Here is a 22,104-nt window from a genome sequence, read left to right on the forward strand (position 1 = left end):
CCTCAAACGTTAATCTAACAGATCAAATGCAATCAATCCAAATATGTTTGAGACTAAGGAGTTGAATTTGAATGAGCGGGGTGCTTGGTTTGACAGCAGCTATGCATCATATCAAAGAGGAAGAGAAGAAGCGAGAGGGATAATGGACCCAAAATCTACTTCTCCCGCAGGTGGTGTTTTTGTATGGAGGTCATGAGGATGTTGAATTTGGGCAACAAACATTGCATGGATTATTTGCTACGTGTGGTTTATTTGATCGAATAGAAGTTTCGTAATGCTTAGGTTGTTACAACTCCACTGAAATAAGTAGGACACGTAATATGCCGGCAACTTTGAGAAAAAACACTTTATATTGGAGTTGTGCCTGTTGTTCACACGCGTCTGCCCTCTCATTGGCTAGAATCGTCCCACCTGATATTGCCTCCTCCCGACTGCCTTCCATTTTTTAAGACATGTATTTCCATTGTTAGAGTGGCCACTTGAGTATCTGGTCAATATAATGTATACTCTGTGATCATATCGATCAACTTCAGTTAAGTAGTGGTGTGGGTGTTTGCGTTTAATCCACTAGATGGGGGATTTTTCTCTTTGTTTACCCCGCCCAAACGCCATTACGTTGGTCTCCGACGTTGCGTCAACTCTGAATCGAAGTTGGCTATCTAGATTGAGCCAAGCGTACTTTCCCTATTTCTCTGTGTTCAAATAAACATGTTATACATAGCTAGACTGTTTTAAATGTTATCTTTGAAATAATCAGAAAATCATTATTTTCAAAGCAACCAACGACAACTGTTGGATCGAAATCTTCGTCTCATCCAGCGTTTATAAATGAAGCAATAGCTGCCTGCTACTTTAGCTAACAAGTGACAATTTACAAAGAAGGTAAACAAACCAACCGCTAGAGGTTGGAGAATGGGATGTGGATATAATGTAAGTAATCTGACTTGTTTTTTTCTAAATGGACCATGGGGAACCTTTGCAACGCGAGGACTCAAATGTCGTTTTACGAGATGAAAAATAGAGAGACATTCCAACAGCAACGTTACCATTCCTGAATCCCCCATCAATTTACACGGTGAAGGCCTGGTGCTAGTTTTTTTAGCTAGCTAACTGCCCCCCAGCCCATCAAATACACACTGGTAACAGCCGTACCCTGGAAACGTCACCGTTGTCACACAGGTTTGTTTTTACGTTTTCTGACCAACTAGCTTAGCTAACTACATGTATGACCTGGTCAAACGTAGCTAGCAAGCTAACTTGCATAGGTAAGGCTGCGAGTTGACGTTAGCTAGTTACGTTTGACATAGTTACTGGCTATCTTGCTACGTCTACCAACAACCTAGCTAACGTAGATGAGTAACGTTAGCTCTGTAGATAGGCCCTTGTTTATGGACTGTTTTACGCGAACGTTAGCCTAGTTAGAATAACATACCCCTCCTATTTGTTAGCTAGTTACTACTAATACAGACCATCCTGGCCAGAATTTAGCTACCAACGTTACGTTCTGTTTTTTTAAAACTTGGACAAATATCTATAGGTTGCTGGCTGGTATCAGAACGCTTCGTATTATTCTGTACGTAAATCCGAGACACCCCATTTAGTATGGTATGTTACGTTTCGTATGGTATGTATTCATTTGTGGATGTCTAACATCCATTTCGTATGATACGTTACGAATTACAATTCGTATATATTTTACAAATTTGCAAAAACGTACAATATCTTTTGAATTCTGGTTAGGTGGCTAACGTTAGCTGGGGGTTGGGGTTAAGTTTAGGAGTTAGGGGAAGGGTTAGCTAAGTAGTTACAAAGTAGCTAAAAAGAAAAGTTGTCAGAGAAGAGACTCCAACTAGACGTTCTCGTTATACGCCCACCCCACGACAACCACCCTACTTTCGTTTTTACCATAAGTTAGCATCTGTCTGGTGTAACCATACCAAACATAACATATTATGGTAGTTTGAGTGCCCGGATTTAAATTTACTATGTTAAGTCTAGCCTATGAGACCAGGCTAGTTCTATTTATGTAAATGAAACATAACAACTAGGCATTGCAAGTTCTATACCCACAACTCAGATAGTCATTGCAATACTGGGATGGTTGGATGACTGTTTCAGATTTGATTGATCATGCCATGGCCTATTGGCAACCTGTGACACCATTACTTTACCCTGTAACAAGCTGTATTGCAAGTCATCACTTAGTATTGATTGTTCTAAGAATATATAACAGCCATGTAGATTGCATGTAGATAATGTAGTCTTTATTTTTTGCTTCAAGTCAAACAAACTCATGCATTGACTGGGCAGTTAGGCTTAGATGTTGGCTTTATCAAACATTCACAGATGTTGGCTGAATGGTCAATAGAAATGTGCATGCATACTGCATGGAAGTTCTCTGTGTTGATGCTGAAGTGATGATGCTGGCAATAATGTGCTCTACTTTCACTGCACCATGAAGCTGATTATCCTGCATTATGATTAGCTGGCCTAAATATTAGCGTGTTGTACAGAGACCATCTTTACTCTGGCAATTCCACGGTAACAGAGTGACACTAGCTAGGTTTCCATCCAATTGGCAAAAGTTTCATGTGAATATTCTAAAATGAGCATAAAAACTATGCACATTTTACCAGATGTTTCCATCAAATTGACTTGTTGCAGATTAAAAGCAGTACGTGATGAGGTAGTGCACATAGTTTTACTACAAAACTTTTTTTTTTCATGTAAGGAATAAAAAATACAAGATAAATGTGTTTCCATCATATTTTCAACTTTACTGATTATTTTCCTCACAAATTTGTTATGCTTTATATAGCATGTGCCCACTCTGGTATTGGCGCCTTCTGCGAGCTGTTGGCTAGGGCACACGTGTAGCCTAGATCAGGGATGGGCAACTGGTGCGTATGCCCCCCTGTTTGTAGGCATGCAGACCAATTTAAACAATAAAATAAAATGAGTTACTCAGTCGGGGTCTCAACTTACTGTTGGAAGAATAATCTAATTCACAAGGTGCAATTTTGAAATTTGGTTGTGCATCAGCAGTCACTCAATTAGCCTGCCCATGTCAACAAAATGTTTTTAGATTGGTAAATTAGTCTAGTGGCTAGCTATCTAAACTTGTAGTAAGTGTGGTAGCGGGGTAGGGCCCATTAGTTATCATATTAAAAACAGCAAACATTTGCCTCCACCCTATGGCAACATGTTTAGAATTGCAGTGAGTTAGTTGTAGAACTGCACATTTTTCTCTCCGCCCTAGGGCATAATAAGTAGAATTGCATGACACAAGTTATAAAATTGCTAAACCTTCTTTGTGCCCCATGGCAAAATGTGTATGATTGCAACAAACTTGCTTTAAAATGGCATCTTTTGATTTAGTGCACATGAACACTTTTGTGCAGAAATTCTCATGTACTGAATAAAAAAAACAAAGTATTTAGTCAGCCACCAATTGTGCTGACTTAAAAAGATGAGAGGCCTGTAAATGTTCATCATAGGTACACGTCAACTATGACAGACAAAATGAGAGAAAAAATCCAGAAAATCACATTGTAGGATTTTTTATGAATTTATTTGCAAATTATGGTGGAAAATAAGTCAACAGAAGTTTATCTCAATACTTTGTTATATACCCTTTGTTGGCAATGACAGAGGTCAAATGTTTTCTGTAAGTCTTCACAAGGTTTTCACACACTGTTGCTGGTATTTTGGCCCATTCCTCCATGCAGATCTCCTCTAGAGCAGTGATGTTTTGGGGCTGTTGCTGGGCAACACAAACTTTCAACTCCCTCCAAATATTTTCTATGGGGTTGAGATCTGGAGACTGGCTCGGCCACTCCAGGATCTTGAAATGCTTCTTACAAAGCCACTCCTTCATTGCCCGGGCAGTGTTTTTGGGATCATTGTCATGCTGAAAGACCCAGCCACGTTTAATCTTCAATGCCCTTGCTGATGGAAGGAGGTTTTCACTCAAAATCTCACAATACTTGGCCCCATTAATTCTTTCGTTTACAGGGATCAGTCGCCCTGGTCCCTTTGCAGAAAAACAGCCCCAAAGCATGATGTTTCCACCCCCATGCTTCACAGTAGGTATGGTGTTCTTTGGATGCAACTCAGCATTCTTTGTCCTCCAAACACGAAGAGTTGAGTTTTTACCAAAAAGTTATATTTTGGTTTCATCTGACCATATGACATTCTCCCAATCTTCTTCTGGATCATCCAAATGCTCTCTAGCAAACTTCAGACAGGCCTGGACATGTACTGGCTTAAGCAGGGGGACACGTCTGGCACTGCAGGATTTGAGTCCCTGGCAGCGTAGTGTGTTACTGATGGTAGGCTTTGTTACTTTGGTCCCAGCTCTCTGCAGGTCATTCACTAGGTCCCCCCGTGTGGTTCTGGGATTTTTGCTCACTGTTCTTGTGATCATTTTGACCCCACGGGGTGAGATCTTGCCTGGAGCCCCAGTTCGAGGGAGATTATCAGTGGTCTTGTATGTCTTCCATTTCCTAATAATTGCTCCCACAGTTGATTTCTTCAAACCAAGCTGCTTACCTATTGCAGATTCAGTCTTCCCAGCCTGGTGCAGGTCTACAATTTTGTTTCTGGTGTCCTTTGACAGCTCTTTGGTCTTGGCCATAGTGTAGTTTGGAGTGTGACTGTTTGTGGTTGTGGACAGGTGTCTTTTATACTGATAACAAGTTCAAACAGGTGCCATTAATACAGGTGGAGGACAGAGGAGCCTCTTAAAGAAGAAGTTACAGATCTGTGAGAGCCAGAAATCTTGCTTGTTTGTCTGTGACCAAATACTTATTTTTCACCATAATTTGCAAATAAATTCATAAAAAATCCTACAATGTGATTTTCTGGAGAGAAAAAAATCTCATGTTTGTCATAGTTTTATTTTTTGTGAATTTTACCCCTTTTTCTCCCCAATTGTTGTAGTAGCTACTGTCTTGTCTCATCGCTACAACTCCTGTACGGGCTCGGGAGAGACTAAGGTTGAAAGTCATGCGTCCTCCGATACACAACCCAACCAAGCCGCACTGCTTCTTAATACAGCGCGCATCCAACCCGAAAGCCAGCCGCACCAATGTGTCGGAGGAAACATTGTGCACTTGGAAAAGCAGCCAACAAGTGCTCAGCATATGTGGGAACCCTGTTGGAAAAGCATTCCAGTTTAATCTGGTTGAGACAATGCCAAGAGTGTGCAAAGCTGTCATCAAGGCAAAGGGTCGCTACTTTACATATTTATTGAAACGGAGCGTCACGCTCACCACCGTGCACTTTCACCACCCTGTTATGTTCATTAGAACTTATTGCATCTGTAGCCTAATAAACGGAATGCTTTTTTAAGTAGTGGGAAGACCACACAACATAGCATCGCGTGACTGCAAATATACCTCGACATGGTTGTTCAATCAACAAATGCGCAATAAATAGATTCCACCGCTATTTGTCCCATCATTCATTTTACCGACGCAGAAATATCCCACCATGCCGAACAAACATTCTGTCAACATTTCTGAAACTGGATGGAAACGTGGTTAGTGTCAGATTTCGTGATTGGCCCCTGTTGTAAGTTTGCATTTGTCTCACATTATGGTTATTATATTGGAGCCTCAGTATATTGAAATAACCACAAAAAAAAGGTGTTTTGTAGACTGCCCTGACTTAAGCCTGTGGTCTGTGGTAGTCATGCCACCGTGTTAATATTGGTTAGTTCAATTTATTGCATGAACAGCATTTCTGGTATTGGGATTTCATCGTCATGATCAGGGTTCAGTACGAGCATCAAATTCCTAGTTAAATTCTACTGAACAAAAATAGAAACGCAACATGCAATTTCTAAGATTTTACTGAGTTACAGTTCATATGAGGAAATCAGTCAATTAAAATACAATTACGAGGCTCTAATATATGGATTTCACATGACTGTGAATTCAGATGGGCATCTGTTGGTCACAGATGCCTTTTTAAAAAATGGGCCTCAGGATGGATCTCATTACTGTATTGTTTTTTTTAGCATTATGTTCATTGTCCGTAGCTAATGCCAGTCTATACCATAACCCCACCACCACCATGAGGCACTCTGTTCACAATGTTGACAGCAAACCGCTTGCCCACAAGACACCATACATGTGGTCTGCAGTTGAGGCTGGTTGGACGTACTGCCAAATTTTCTAAAACAACGTTGGAGGCGGCTTATGGTAGAGAAATGAACATTAAATTCTCTGGCACCAACAGCTCTGGTAGACATTCCTGCAGTCTGCATGTCAATTAACTTGAGACATCTGTGGCATTGTGTTGTGACAACTGCACATTTTAGTGGCCTTTCATTGTCCCCAGCACAAGGTGCACCAGTGTAATGGGGCGGCAGGGTAGCCTAGTGGTTAGAGCGTTGGACTAGTAACCGGAAGGTTGCAAGTTCAAACCCCCGAGGTAAAAAGGTACAAATCTGTCGTTATGCCCCTGAACAGGCAGTTAACCCACTGTTCCTAGGCCGTCATTGAAAATAAGAATTTGTTCTTAACTGACTTGCCTGGTTAAATAAAGGTAAAAAAAAAAAAAAATGAAATAAAATGATCATGCTGTTTAATCAGATTCTTGATATGCCATACCGGTCAGGTGGGTGGATTATCTTGGCAAAGGACAAATGCTCATTAACAGGAATGTAAACAAATGTGTGCACAATTTGAGAGAAATACTATTTTTGTGAGTATGAACAATTTCTGGGATCTTTTATTTCAGCTCATGAAACATGGGACCAACATTTTACAAGTTTATATTTTTGTTCAGTGTATTCTATGTAGTTTTCCTTTCCGTTGATTTGTTAGGATTTGGATGATGCTGATACTGATGCACCTGAGAGAGAACCCTCCTGTCTAAGACACAACCAGCTGGATTTAACACACACTCTCCCAGCCCTCCCCTCAGCACCCCCATCTCCTGCATCTGAACCATGTGAGGGCCCCTCGCTCCACTTTGAGGGGATCCCAGGACTGTTGTGTAAAAGCAGCCACTGAGCGGGGCCAGAGTGAACCTGTGTGTGAGCAAGCAGTCTTCCGCCTAACCCCCACCCACATATTCCCACCCCCCTTCCTGTTGGCAACTCGCCATGATGTTCCGAGACCAGGTGGGCATCCTGACGGACTGGTTCAAGGGCTGGAACGAGTGTGAGCAGACGGTGGCGCTGTTGTCCCTGCTGAAGAGAGCATCTCGTACCCAGGCCCGCTTCCTGCACATCTGCCTGGAGCACTGGCTGGCAGACTGCACTGAGATCCACATCCTGGAGGCTGAGGCCAACAATGCAGGTAGCTAATAACTGCAGATTTCTGAAGAACACATTTGAAACCCTATTGGATTAGTCATATTGTATTACCGGTATACCCTATCTTATGGTGTAAAAACCATGTAACAAATAGACCTACAACCTGTAAAAATGTATTTTACTTGTAAACAATTGCCCCTCTGTCCTTCACCTCTCCAGATATTGTGAGCCAGTGGCACCTGGAACCCATGGAAAAGGCGGTGTCCCTGCTGCTGTCCCACCTGCCCCTGCTGCAGCCCCGCAACAGCGAGGCCAAGTGTGAGTACATGAAGCTGCTGCAGAAGGTGCTGAGCCACACCATCGAGAGCAGTCTGTTTGTGGAAGAGAGTAGACAGCTGCTGTCCTACGCCCTCATCCACCCGGCCACCACCCTGGATGACCGCACCTCGTTGGCCATGTGGCTCAACCACCTGGAGGAGCACCTCTCCAGCGGCTACCCAGCGCCCTCCCGGCCCCCCTCTGGCTCCTACCACCCCCGCCAGGGCTCAGATGAGTGGCCGGGCTCAGCAGAGGTCCTGGACCCTGGCCATGGCTGGCTGGACAAGCCCCCCTCCTCTAGCTCCTCCCCTGCAGGGCAGAACGGACACATGTCTTTCCAGGGTGGGATGCCCTCTCCCATAAATAGCAACAACGCAGGTCAGTGGCTCACATCTCCAACCAAGACAGACTGAGGGAGAGCAAGGACCTGTTGTTGGGGTGAATAGGAATATGCTAAACATAACCGAGATACAATACAACTTTTTCATGCTATTAATCAACTATTTAGTCTGTGATCTTTGTAATGATTGTCACATCTAAAGAATCTCTCTGTTTAGGCCTAGCCTTCATTAAAGGGATGGTTTACTGTGATTGTCTCTAACATCCTGACCCTACTGTGTCCCCTGCCAGGCATGGGTCAGATGGGCCAGCCCAGTCCTCTGAAGAGGTCCTCGTCCCTAATCCCCTCCAGTTCCCAGATCTGTGGCACAGATTGGCTGAGCCAGGACGACCTGGGGGGGCGACAGGCCTTTGACCACGCCCCCCTGTCCCCCCAGAGTAGTGTGGCATCCTCAGGCAGCGAGCAGACTGAGGAACAGGGCTCCAGAAACACCTTCCAGGAGGATGGCAGTGGCATGAAAGGTCAGGAGGTCAACCATAATACGCTAGGTGTTCAAAGCCAACAACAGGCCAGGGTCGGTCACATTGTTGTTGGTATTTCACTCTGGCAAAAGCCATGACATGCCAATGGCTACTGCACTTGGCGATGGTTGAATTGCCCAGTCAGTGGGATGTTATTTTTTTGGTCTCCCTCCCTCGTGTTTCATTTTTTTTTGTTTGCGTGTGCTCCAGATGTCCATGAAAATTAAGTAGGACAGCGTTCTCTAACTATTTTGACATGCACTGCACAGATACGTCAAGCATTCCAGAGCAGTATCTATTTAAGTGATAATACCTGAGAAGCCGGTGTTTGGATATATTGACACAGGTGTTGTTAGTCTCCAAACACTGGCTTCTCAGGTATCATCACTTTTATACAACGTGTTACCAACATGTTCAAATAATGATTGACATATTTTCATAAAAAAATATATTTTGATTAATTTATTCATACTATTTCATCCTTCCACAATATATAGTCCCGACACACATCTATGGTTGCTGAAGACGCGACCCAGTCATTCAGTCTTTTTGTTCTGTATCAATGGGCGCGACCCAGTCGTTCGTTCTAAATGTTCCATTGCCATACTGGCTGGCAATGTACTTATCCCTTGCTTGCTAGCTAGCCAACTACGGCTAACGTAGTCAGCCAGAATAACAGCAAAGTATTTGCGTTTGTTTAAGCTGTTTACTAGTGACATTTATTTGGATACATCCATAACAATGAGCTAATGAGGCACAATTTCGCCTGGTATAGAAAATGTGCTCACTCATCAGGACACTGTTGTTCAGAGGAGCTAGTCAACAACACAGCTACAGTAACACAATCACTTCAAACTGAAGCTGGAAAGACTGCAAATTAGCTGCGTTTTGTTTTACCTTTTTTCAATTGACATTCTTTTGTATATATCCATAAAAATGATGCCAGCTAATTCATAATTTCGACTGGCTGAGAAACGCTGCCTGCCTGTCTGTCTCGTCTCCCGACTCGATCATTACTATGGGACAACAGGAGAATCAATTTGAATATTGAAACAATATCGTAAATGTCGGAGAGACAGACAGCAAGGTTTATACAAGTCTCCGTTGTGGAAAACTACATGTTAGTCTTAAAGAAATGTGAGATAAGGTCTTGATACTTTTTATAGTGGAGATCAAGTTTCTAAGTTGCCTGGCTGGGCTGATGACACAGTGGATTAGTCAGGTGGAACAGATTAAATAGGCATTTTGATGTCATAGATTTTAGCCGGTGGCAACTTGTGGAATAGACACTGCCTGGAATGCTGTTTTAACCAATCAGCATTCAGTATTAGACCCACCTGTTGTATAATATTCGTTACAGTTCTATCCTTCTCATTGTTCATGGACTAGAGTTACAAGGACTCAGCAGGAGAAGAATAACTTCTGAGCATGTTGTTTTTCTACTTTCTGTTTCAGATGTGCCCATGTGGCTGAAGAGCCTCCGTCTTCATAAGTACGCAGCACTTTTCTCCCAGATGACTTATGAGGAGATGATGATTCTGACAGAGCACCACCTGGAGTCACAGGTTTGTCATCGTTTGTCACAGGTTGGTCAGCTTCTCTCGTTAGTCCTCTCTTTCCCCTGCCCTCCTCATCAGTGTTGAATAGATACGGCCAATTTTTTGTCCAGCATAGTGATATCTCAATGAGCCATGAAATGAATCATCGCTGCATAGAGTTATACAGTTATACACAGCCTCCCCAGCACAGATAAACGTCTTGGCTCTGCTCCATAGCTTTAATGAAACAGATGGTGATCAGAAGTGTTATTTAGTAACTGGATATCTGGATGTCCATGTTTCTGTGAGCAATGATTCCTCCTTTTGTTAACTCTTCGTCGTCTTCCAGAATGTGACCAAAGGTGCGCGGCACAAGATAGCCCTGAGTGTCCAGAAGCTACGGGAGAGGCCAAGCGTTCTCAAGTCTTTAGAGAAGGTAAATCACATACTGTCATCACTATTATTTTAAAAGCATTTCAGATTCACATTTATCTCATGATAGGCATGCTGTTCTGAACAACTTAACTGTTAGTTTCCATTTGGATCCCTGTGGCTTATTTAGAGAAATCCAATTAAATGTGAATGAACATATCCACTATAATTATCACCAATATTTTAGATATGATACGACTCACATTTTCTTTCAATTAAAAGTTAACCAGCAAGTTCCGTGAAAATGTCCTGTCACACTTCAAGACCGCTTTGCTAATAAGATAATTCTATGATTGATCCAACAGGATATATTGGAGGGGGGCAACCTGCGTAACGCCCTACAGGAACTGCAGCAGATTATCACCACCCCTATCAAGGTCTACAGCTACAGCCCTCCCAGTGTTTCCCACAGAGATATGGAGGGGAGTGGATCCCCCTCAGACCACACCAACCCTGGGGAGGACAAGGACCTGGCCCAGGAGGGCTTCCAGCCCCACAACCCCCCTCCCTGCGACGGAGAGTCCTCAGCCACACCCATCTCAGACGGCGACATTGCTGGGCAGTTCACGCGTGTCATGGGTAAAGGTAAGAGAGGAAAAAGGCTTTTACAGGGCTGAGTACATGTACAGTCGTGGCCAAAAGTTTTGAGAATGACACATATTAATTTCCACAAAGTTTGCTGCTTCAGTGTCTTTTGTCAGTGTCTTTTGTCAGATGTTACTATGGAATAGTGAAGTATAATTACAAGCATTTCATAAGTGTCAAAGGCTTTTATTGCCAATTACATGAAGATGATGCAAAGAGTCAATATTTGCAGTGTTGACCCTTCTTTTTCAAGACCTCTGCAATCCGCCCTGGCATGCTGTCAATTAAGCCCGGCCACTCCACATCCTGACTGATGGCAGCCCATTCTTGCATAATCAATGCTTGGAGTTTGTCAGAATTTGTGGGTTTTTGTTTGTCTACCTGCCTTTTGAGGATTGACTACAAGTTCTCAATGGGATTAAGGTCTGAGGAGTTTCCTGGCCATGGACCCAAAATATTGATGTTTTGTTCCCCGAGCCACTTAGTTATCACTTTTGCCTTATGGCAAGGTGCTCCATCATGCTGGAAAAGGCATTGTTCGTCACCAAACTTCCTGGATGGTTGGGAGAAGTTGCTCTCGGAGGATGTGTTGGTACCATTCTTTATTCATGGCTGTGTTCTTAGGCAAAATTGTGAGTGAGCCCACTCCCTTGGCTGAGAAGCAACCTCACACATGAATGATCTCAGGATGCTTTATTGTTGGCATGACACAGGACTGATGGTAGCGCTCACCTTGTCTTCTCCGGACAAGCTTCTTTTCCAGATGCCCCAAACAATCGGAAAGGGGATTAATCAGAGAACATGGCTTTACCTCAGTCCTCAGCAGTCCAATCCCTGTACCTTTTTCAGAATATCAGTCTGACCCTGATGTTTTTCCTGGAGAGAAGTGGCTTCTTTGCTGCCCTTCTTGACACCAGGCCATCCTCCAAAAGTCTTCGCCTCACTGTGCCTGCAGATGCACTCACACCTGCCTGCTGGCATTCCTGAGCAAGCTCTGTACTGGTGGTGCCCCGATCCTGCAGCTGAATCAACTTTAGGAGATTGGGTGCCCTGAAGCCTTCACAACAATTGAACCGCTCTCCTTGAAGTTCTTCATGATCTGATAAATGGTTGATTTAGGTGCAATCTTACTGGCAGCAATATCCTTGCCTGTGAAGCCCTTTTTGTTCAAAGAAATGATGACAGCATGTGCTTCCTTGCAGGTAACCATGGTTGACAGAGGAAGAACAATGATTCCAAGCACCACCCTCCTTATTAAGCTTCCATTCTGTTATTCGAACTCAATCAGCATGAGAGAGTGATCTCAAGCCTTGTCCTCGTCAACACTCACACCTGTGTTAACTAGAGAATCACTGACATGATGTCAGCTGGTCCTTTTGTGGCAGGGCTGAAATGCAGTGGAAATATTTTTGGGGGATTCAGTTAATTTGCATGGCAAAAGGGGACTTTGCAATGAATTGCAATTAATCTGATCACTCATCATAACATTCTGGAGTATATGCAAATTGCCATCATACAAACTGAGGCAGCAGACTTTGTGAAAATTAATATTTGTGTCATTCTCAAATCTTTTCCCATGACTGTACAGTGCATTCAGAAAGTATTCAGACCCCTTGACTGTTCCACATTTTGTTACGTTACGTCCTTATTCTAGAATTGATTAAATAAAAATGTTCCTCATAAATCTACACACAATAGCCCAAAGCGAAAAGAGGTTTTATACATTTTACATTTTATATTAAAAATAAAGAAACATACACCTTATTTATATAAGTATTCAGACCCTTTGTTATGAGACTTGAAGTTGAGCTCAGGTGCATCCTGTTGTCATTGATCTTCCTTGAGATGTTTCTACAGCTTGATTGGAGTCGACCTATGGTAAATTGAATTGACTGAACATGATTTGGAAAGGCGCACACCTGTCTATATAAGGTCCCACAGTTGAGAGTGCATGTCAGAGCAAAAACTAAGCTATGAAGTCGGAGGAATTGTCCGTACAGTTCTGAGACAGGATTGTTTTGAGGGACAGATCTGGAGAAGGGTTCCAAAAAATGTCTGCAGCATTTAAGGCCCCCAAGAACACAGTGGCCTACATCATTCTTAAATGGAAGAAGTATAGAACAACCAAGACTCTTCCTAGAGCTGGCAGCCTGGCCAAACTGAGCAATTGGGAGAGAAGGGCCTTGGTCAGGGAGGTGACCAAGAACCTGATGGTCAGTCTGACAGAGCTCCTCTGTGGAGATGAGAGAACTTTCCAAAAGGACAACCATCTCTACACCACTCCACCAATCAGGCCTTTATGGTAGAGTGGCCAGACGGAAGACACTCACTCCTCAGTAAAAGGCACATGACAGCCCGCTTTGAGTTTGCCAAAAGGCACCTAAAAGACTCTGACCATGACGAACAAGATTCTCTGGTCTGATGAAATCAAGATTGAACTCTTTGTCCTGAATGCCACGTGTCACATCTGGAGGAAACCAGGCACAATCCCAATGGTGAAGCAGCATCATGCTGTGGCAATGTTTTTCAGCGGCAGCGACTGGGAGTCTAGTCAGGATTGAGGGGGAAAATGAACGACAGGACAACAACCCTAAGCACACAGCCAAGACAACGCAGGAGTGGCTTCGGGACAAGTCTCTGAACGTTCTTGAGTGGCCCAGCCAGAGCACGGACTCGAACATCTCTGGGGAAAATAGCTTTGCAGCGACGCTTCCCATCCAACCTAACAGAGCTTGAGTGCATCTGCAGAGAAGAATGGAAGAAACTCCCCAAATACAGGTGTGCCAAGCTTGTAGAGTCATACTCAAGAAGTCTCGAGGCTGTAATCGCTGCCAAAGGTGCTTCAACGAAGTACTGAGGAAAGGGTCTGACTACGTACAGTTGAAGTCGGAAGTTTACACACACCTTGGCCAAATACATTTAAACTAAGTTCTTCAGAATTCCTGACATTTAATCCTAGTAAAAATTCCTTGTCTTAGGTCAGCTAGGATCACCACTTTATTTTAAGAATGTGAAATGTCAGAATAATAGTAGAGTGATTTATTTCAGCTTTTATTTCTTTCATCACATTCCCAGTCGGTCAGAAGTTTACATACGCTAAATTAGTATTTGGTAGCATTGCCTTTAAATTGTTTAACTTTGATCAAATGTTTCGGGTAGCCTTCCACAAGCTTCCCACAATAAGTTGGGTGAATTTTGGCCCATTCCTATTTTCTTTCCTCATGATGCCATCTATTTTGTGATGTGTACCAGTCCCTCCTGGAGCAAAGCACCCCCACAAAATGATGCTGTCACCCCTGTGCTTCACGGTTGGGAGGGTGTTCATCGGCTTGCAAGTCTCCCTCTTTTTCCTCCAAACATAACGATGGTCATTATTGCCAAACAGTTCCATTTTTGTTTCATCAGACCAGAGGACATTTCTCAGAAAAGTACAATCTTCGTCCCCATGTGCAGTTTCAAACCGTAGTCTGGCTTTTTTATGGCGGTTTTGGAGCAGTGGCTTCTTCCTTGCTGAGTGGCCTTTCAGGTTATGTCGGATATATAGATACTTTTGTACCGGTTCCCTCCAGCATCGTCACACGGTCCTTTGCTGTTGTTCTGGGATTGACATTTTTAGCACCAACGTACGTTCATCTCTAGGAGACAGAACGCGTCTCCTTCCTGAGCGGTGTGACGGCTGCGTGATCCCATGGTGTTTATACTTGCGTACTATTGTTTGTACAGATGAACATGGTACCTTCAGGCATTTGGAAATTGCTCCCAAGGATGAACCAGGCTTGTGGAGGTCTGTTTTTTCTGAGGTCTTTGCTGATTTCTTTTGATTTTCCCATAATGTCAAGCAAAGAGGCACTGAGTTTGATGGTAGGCCTTGAAATGCATCCACAGGTTCACCTCCAATTGTCTCAAATGATGTTGATTAGCCTATCGGAAGCTTCTAAAGGCATGACAACCTTTTCTGGAATTTTCCAAGCTGTTTAAAGGCACAGTCAACTTCGTGTATGTAAACTTCTGACTGAATTATAAGTGAAATAATCTGTAAACAATTGTTTGAAAAATGACTTGTGTCATGCACAAAGTAGATGTCCTAATTGACTTGCCAAAACTATAGTTTGTTAACAATACATTTGTGGAGTGGTTGGAAAAACAAGTTTTATTGACTCCAACCTAAGTGTATGTAAACTTCCTACTTCAACTGTATGTAAAGGTAATATTTTTTTGCGGGAGGGTGTGTGTCTTCATAATTTTGCTATGATTTCTAAACCTGTTTTTGCTTTGTCATTATGGGGTATTTTGTTTTAGATTGAGGGGGAAAAAACATGTAATCCATTTTAGAATAAGGCAAAATGTAACAAAATGTGGAAAAAGTTAAGGAGTCTGAATAATTTCCGAATGCACTGTATATCGTGCATTTGGCCAAATGTTGCTCTTGGTTGTTGTGGATGTGAGATGTGTGCTGATGTGTTTTGTTTGGAATTAGTTTTGGAGGGTTTGTGTGTGTTGGTGTTGTGTTGCATTGTGTGAACCTCCTGTCCATGTGTTGCAGTGTGCACTCAGCTACTGGTGTCCAGGCCGGACGAGGAGAATATCAGCTGTTACCTGCAGCTCATTGAGAAATGTCTGACACATGAGGTGAGACTGCGCAAAACCACATCTATAAAATAAATACATTTAAACTTTGTCACATTCAGCCAGCTGGTAGTTTAAAATGTGACAAGGCTGCAACCAATGTGTAAAAACACGTAATGATACTCTCAACGGTATGTTGTAAAGATAACTTTCACTGCACTAAGAAAGTAATGGAATGGGTTTTTTGTTTTGTTTTTTGCTGCTATGTGCTCTCTACCGCTCACTCTCTCTTACTTCTCCCTCTTTTACCTCTCTCTCTCTCACTCACCATCTCTCCCTCTCTATCACTATATCTGTCTGTCTCTCTTACAGTTTTCTCTTGTCTCTGTCTCTCAGGCTTTCACAGAGACTCAGAGGAAGAGGCTGGTCTCCTGGAAGCAGCAGGTTCTCAAGCTGCTCCGCTTGTTCCCAAGGAAAGCCATGCTGGACATGCCTGTGTACCGACAGAAAGGGTAAGACCACTGAACTTCTCTTCTCCTTTTAATCTATCACTGTCATGGCAGCTGTGTTTTTGTGCCATGCTCTCTCTGCTACTTTAGTATGCAGTTTGTTCAGGTTCTCTCTCTCTGCCTCCTCTAGCTGGATTTCCCTCAGGGCTCTGTCTTACGCCTTTTCTCTCTGCCTCCTCTAGCTGGGCATATGGTTCCAACTCCCTCCCCACAGCAGGTTCTGTGAGTGCTGGGGGTCTGGCACGTAGGGGGCAGAGGGCATTCCAGATGCCCCCTCGTGGCCTCCCTGCCGGGCGCATGGGGCTCCTGAGTCCAGGTGGCATTGGGGTTGCCTCCCCACGCCACACCCTCACCAGCCCCACACTGCCAGGCCAGGGCAGACAGGTCAGTCATAGGATGGGATCATATGTCATATAGCCTGTTGGCATGGGATACACCCACGGAAGTTAATTTTATAGGAAAGTCAGATTCATTCACAAGATAAATTATTTTCTAAGAACTCTTTTTCATTGAGGGTTGCAGCTAGTTAGCCAACATTAGATTTAACATTATTCTATTGATCTACATGTTATTATACCCACAGGGTGATGAACTTTCCTTAGACAACATTTGTTTTGACAGATTAACAAGTGCAACCACAGAAAGTGCTGACAGTTTAATCAATGCAATACCCAGGGAAACACTTGGGTTAGGCACTGCATTTTGATATGCATTGGTTCATTATCATAGCTGGAAGAGTCTCTTTGTAGTCATTGTGCTGGGAAGACTAACACGGTGTAGAACATATAGGATGAGTGGCATGTTTGTGATGAGAGATGTTCTGTTGTCCCTGTAGAACCTGTGGTTTGCCAACCCTGGGGGCAGCAACAGCATGCCAAGCCAGAGTCGCAGCTCCGTGCAACGGACCCACTCACTCCCTGTCCACACCTCCCCGCAAACCATGCTCCTGTTCCAGCAGCACGGTAGGATCCTAGCACCCCCTTCTCAAACATTACCACAACCTCTTCTAAACGTCATATACACTGTCTTACACATACCATCCACACCTAGCTTCAATCTCTATTCCCACTGTCCTTTTACACATACCATCCACACCTAGCTTCAATCTCTATTCCCACTGTCCTTTTACACATACTAGACACACCTAGCTTCAATCTCTATTCCCACTGTCCTTTTACACATACTAGTCACACCTAGCTTCAATCTCTATTCCCACTGTCTTTTACACATACTAGACACACCTAGCTTCAATCTCTATTCCCATTGTCCTTTCACACATACCAGTCACACCTAGCTTCAATCTCTATTCCCACTGTCCTTTTACACATACTAGTCACACCTAGCTTCAATCTCTATTCCCACTGTCTTTTACACATACTAGACACACCTAGCTTCAATCTCTATTCCCATTGTCCTTTTACACATACCAGTCACACCTAGCTTCAATCTCTATTCCCACTGTCCTTTTACACATACTAGTCACACCTAGCTTCAATCTCTATTCCCACTGTCCTTTTACACATACTAGACACACCTAGCTTCAATCTCTATTCCCACTGTCCTTTTACACATACTAGTCACACCTAGCTTCAATCTCTATTCCCACTGTCTTTTACACATACCAGTCACACCTAGCTTCAATCTCTATTCCCATGCTCCTTTTACACATACTAGACACACCTAGCTTCAATCTCTATTCCCATTGTCCTTTTACACATACTAGTCACACCTAGCTTCAATCTCTATTCCCACTGTCTTTTACACATACTAGTCACACCTAGCTTCAATCTCTATTCCCACTGTCTTTTACACATACACATGCATGTGTCACTACAACCTTCATTCACATTTCCTTTTATATCCCAGCGATATCTCCTTCCAAACCCAATCATACATGGTCTTTATGCATTTCACCCACATAGCCTTCTAAACCCAATTTTACGGCAGCTTACACATCCCACACATAGCCCTACAAACCGCATTCACACGGCTCCATATCTAATGCATCTGTCAGTTTTTTAAAAATAAGTGATTTATGGTCCAGATATAGTACACACACAAGCGGGGTAACTGAGTGACCTGTGTCTCGTCTCCCAGAATGCCAAGTTCCAGGTGCAGACCTGGAGATCAACCCCACGCTGGAGTCACTGTGCCTCAGTATGACAGAGCATGCCTTAGGAGGTGAGTCAAAACACACGTCTTACACTCCCACATCCAACTTCTTGGAAGTGTTATGACACTGATATTTAAAACCACATTTAGGTTAACTGGAATTTTCTGATGTTGTTGAATAGTTTGTATTTGGCAGAGAGTGAAATAAAGTTACGATATGAAATCAAAATGAAAAAAATAATACATTTTGTATCTATTATAAATTTCTTCCCAATCCTCCTTCCTGTAGATGGAATTGACCGAACATCAACAATTTGAAAATAAAAGCAGTGAAAAGAAGAAACCAAACCGACACTTCACTTCAACTGAGGCCTGTTCAGTTTCTCTTGCCCAGCACAAAAATATATGCTTAAAAAACAAAGCAAAATGGTCACTACAAAACGACAACTGTATATGTTCTCTGATATTTTTCTACTTTATTATACTTAAGTAAGTTTATTATAAATGGAATACAGATGACTATTATATTACAGGAGGGAGAAGAGGTTACTTGTGCAACATGCTCAATGTCTTCTGCAGGACTGTGACATTAAAACGAGCAGAATGAGGCTCAGATTGTTGAGCTCTGAGAGGAAAATGGAGGATTGGTGCTGTCTTAAGGGTGTTCTATCTTACAGGTTTCTCCCCTTTTCCTCCCAGAAACACGCAGAGCCACGCCTCTCACCCCCAGATACTGTAACTGTACCGCCAGGGTCTCCCGACCAGGAGTAAGGCACTTGGCCTCCCACACACTCTGTGGAATTGGGAACTAGAACAGTGATTAATCACACACGACCAGCCTGTAGCGCTGTTCTGATCCTAAAACACGACCAGCCTGTAGCGCTGTTCTGATCCTAAAACACGACCAGCCTGTAGCGCTGTTCTGATCCTAAAACACGACCAGCCTGTAGCGCTGTTCTGATCCTAAAACACAACTACAGCTGTCTACACAACCACCCTACCCAGCTACAGCCAGAGCTAGTTAGGCCCTATACGTAGACACCCAACACCCTGGCTCATTCCCCTCACGTACCCAACATGGGTTTACCCCCAACATGGGTATTACTGGCTCTGACACCTCTCCACCTCTACTAGGCCAAAGAGAAGGGCTCTGTGTGTATCCCTATGTTAGAATGATTTTTGGAGTGGCCAATGCGACAGTATACATGGTAATTGTTTAAAGAATGGCGGTTTGAAGTTAACGTGTCGGCTGGAACTTGTCTGCATTGATATTTTGTTCCCTACTACAAAAATGATGATGTATCTCATTTGCAAGTTAAGCGCCGAGGCAAACCCCACAGGGTTGAATAAGGGCTGATGAGGTTTGTTCTATGTGGGGCCTGAGTGAGAAATTGCATTGGTAAAGAAAATGGGGGGGGGGGAAATAATTCCAAGAGGGGAGCTGTTGGTGCATCTGTTTTCAAGTAGTTACCTCACTATGTTATGCTGTGTGAGGAACCTTAATGAATTCTGTTTCTACCCAGAGGTCCCATTTATGATTGGCTCTGAAAAATGCAAAGGAAGCTCTGTCTCTGCCTCTCAGAATGAACCACTACCCACCACCTCACCCTGCCCTCTCCTCAACATGGCCAGTGTAGAGATTTGATGAATCATCATTTTTATGTAGCCAGAATAGATTCGACCCTACGCTTACTTACAGTTTAACATGACAGATTAAGACATCTATGGCTCGGAAAACGTACCTCAATCCAGGGATGAGAAATGTGTTTGTACTCCGAATTGGCCCTTTATCTCAAATGTTACATCTAGAATATTGAACGACTGCTAGTTTTTAAGTAAACTGCCGTTTTCGCCCTCAGTAGCCACAACAGCCATTATGGACTGGCATGTCGCGTTGAACAACAATGGAGCTGATTGGCTGACACTGCCATTCCAATCTGGCTGCTGAGGCTTCTGCTACCTACCACAAAGATGAAACTAGCAGTCGTTCAATATTCTTGGTGTAACAGTTGATAATGGGACAATTCGGTGTACAACGCATTTCTCATCCCTGGGTTGAAGTACGTTTTCCAAGCAACATCTCACACCGGCTCCGCAGTGTCTTAATCTAAACAGGAAGCCTGTCCGACCCCGGTGCAACTGTAAGAAAGCGTAGGGTGGGAATCTATTCTGGCTAACTTTTTAAGGTGCTTGAAATATGTCCTGTTTGGATCTCTTTGTGTTCCAATTGTAAAACCCTAACATTTATTTGGTGGTATCAGTGTTGAATCAGAAACTCCTATACAACCTCTGTCTTTGAATGTGGCAGAGCGGAGGTGCATGTATGTATATGGTCTTAACGTTTGGATCACCTTTTGGTTGCATCACGAGGCAGGGATATCCATTCGCATTTTATTTCTGCAGAGCCATGGCTGGTCTATTTGTTTAGTAAACATGGTTATTTACAAGCTTGACTTTACCACTTCTTTTTTTTACTACCCTCCCTTAATATTTATAACTTGTCCTTTTTTCCTATAATTGCATGTTTTCCCCCACACAAATTGAACGATTGTTGTAGATATTGAGAGAGGGCAGTGTTGCAGTCACAGTAGTGCTCAATGTCTACAAATCCTCCAGAGAGCAGAGATGATGGGACTGGAGTTCAATGTTGATACCTCCTAATAGCACTGTTTACCTCCCTCTGGGAGTGCCCATTTCATGTTCTGTGATGTGTAATGATGGGTCTGAAAATGACTGTTGGCACTTCAGTGCTCATTAATATACTGTCTCCTCAATATGTAAGGCCTAAAGCTCGTAGCTAAGCCTTCTAACACATGAGCTAGCTGGGTAGAGAATGACAGATGCCTTTTACCCCCTCAGCTGCTTATCTACTTGCTGTAATCATCATTCTCACTAGACTAGATACTAGTGTCTAGTGAGTGAGACCTGTATGAGGGTATGTTGTTGTACCCTCTGCTCTGTGCTCCTGAAGTTTTTGAGTGACGAGAAGACTGATATTGCCTGGCCTTGTGTGTTTGAACTGTCAGATGCAGCAGGCTGATAGACCGTTGATATCACCTGAATTGCACAGTGACAGCTTCCTCTCTCTCTCTGATTGGCTATTGAGCCAGAGTAGTGTCCTAGTCGTCATGGTTTTCCTCTGAGCTGGCTCTTGGATAGATCTGACTTTATGAATAGATTCATGCTCACTAAGAGAGTCGAATGGTTCAGATAGGCAACCAATGATCTCAATCTAAGCTATTAAACTGATAATACATTCATACTAGCATGACATGTAATATGGCTCAGGTTGTAATTTCTCTCAATACATACAATGGCACCTGAAGTAAGTCCTCCATTTAGGAGGTGGCCAGTCCACTTGTAGAAAAGGCTTAGTTCTTTAGGCCAGGCTAAATTGAGTCTGTTCATGCCAGGGGTTTAGGATGCAGAGAGGGATGAAATGGCCAATCTGAGCCATACTATGTGAGTTTGAGTCTAGCCTAACACTAACAACTGGCCAAGGAATATGTTTACCCCCATGTTTACATTCCAGTGAAATGGGTTAGAAAGTGCACTTCATGAGTCAGGCTTTATTTTCACATGCCAAGCAGAATTATGAGGTACATAGCCAGCCTGTCATACATGAGACTCCTTCTCTCCAGTGGTCTGTCAGATGTGGTCAATGTCCCTGCCTGGCATAATAAATAAGCAGTACGTTGTAGGCTTTTTTTTTGCATCTCTGTCTTGTGCAATTTATATTTAATTTGGACCCCAAACATTTTTCTAATGTTTTATGAATGAACATTTTGCATCCCATGCTTACACACTCTACTTTTTTACTGTCACACATTGTTTGAATAATCTGAAATACAGCATTGATCAGATAGACAGTCCAAATAAAGGAGTTACATTTTTTTGCTACGTGACTACGTTTGTG

General features: G+C 43.1%; 1 protein-coding gene across 6 annotated transcripts; it reads left to right on the forward strand.

Moving 5' to 3' along the window:
* Positions 1-452: 452 nt before the first annotated feature.
* LOC118371703 (protein Smaug homolog 2-like) lies at positions 453-22,093 on the forward strand. Of its 6 annotated transcripts, none has more exons than XM_035757267.2 (13): positions 453-1,179; positions 6,834-7,310; positions 7,487-7,963; positions 8,216-8,446; positions 9,902-10,032; positions 10,334-10,420; positions 10,722-11,001; positions 15,545-15,630; positions 15,940-16,079; positions 16,259-16,460; positions 16,912-17,038; positions 18,174-18,257; positions 18,478-22,093. In XM_035757267.2, exons 2-13 carry the CDS (start codon positions 7,115-7,117, stop codon positions 18,504-18,506), a joined length of 2,070 nt encoding a protein of 689 aa, XP_035613160.1. In that variant the 5' UTR covers positions 453-1,179; positions 6,834-7,114; the 3' UTR covers positions 18,507-22,093. The 6 variants fall into 6 exon arrangements, with proteins under 6 accessions (XP_035613160.1, XP_035613163.1, XP_035613161.1 ...); XM_035757270.2 differs by having other exon boundaries at positions 9,902-10,011; XM_035757268.2 differs by having other exon boundaries at positions 453-930.
* Positions 22,094-22,104: the final 11 nt, after the last annotated feature.

Source organism: Oncorhynchus keta, chromosome 18 (assembly GCF_023373465.1).
Source record: "Oncorhynchus keta strain PuntledgeMale-10-30-2019 chromosome 18, Oket_V2, whole genome shotgun sequence".
Lineage (NCBI taxonomy): Eukaryota > Metazoa > Chordata > Actinopteri > Salmoniformes > Salmonidae > Oncorhynchus > Oncorhynchus keta.

Bases quoted from the DNA above. Each gene is read 5' to 3' on its own strand.
- LOC118371703 (XM_035757267.2), top strand. From the start codon at position 7,115: ATGATGTTCCGAGACCAGGTGGGCATCCTGACGGACTGGTTCAAGGGC. The intron at 8,447-9,901 runs GTCAGGAGGTCA...TTTCTGTTTCAG, and splicing joins GGATGGCAGTGGCATGAAAG to ATGTGCCCATGTGGCTGAAG. The intron at 16,080-16,258 runs GTAAGACCACTG...TGCCTCCTCTAG, and splicing joins CCTGTGTACCGACAGAAAGG to CTGGGCATATGGTTCCAACT.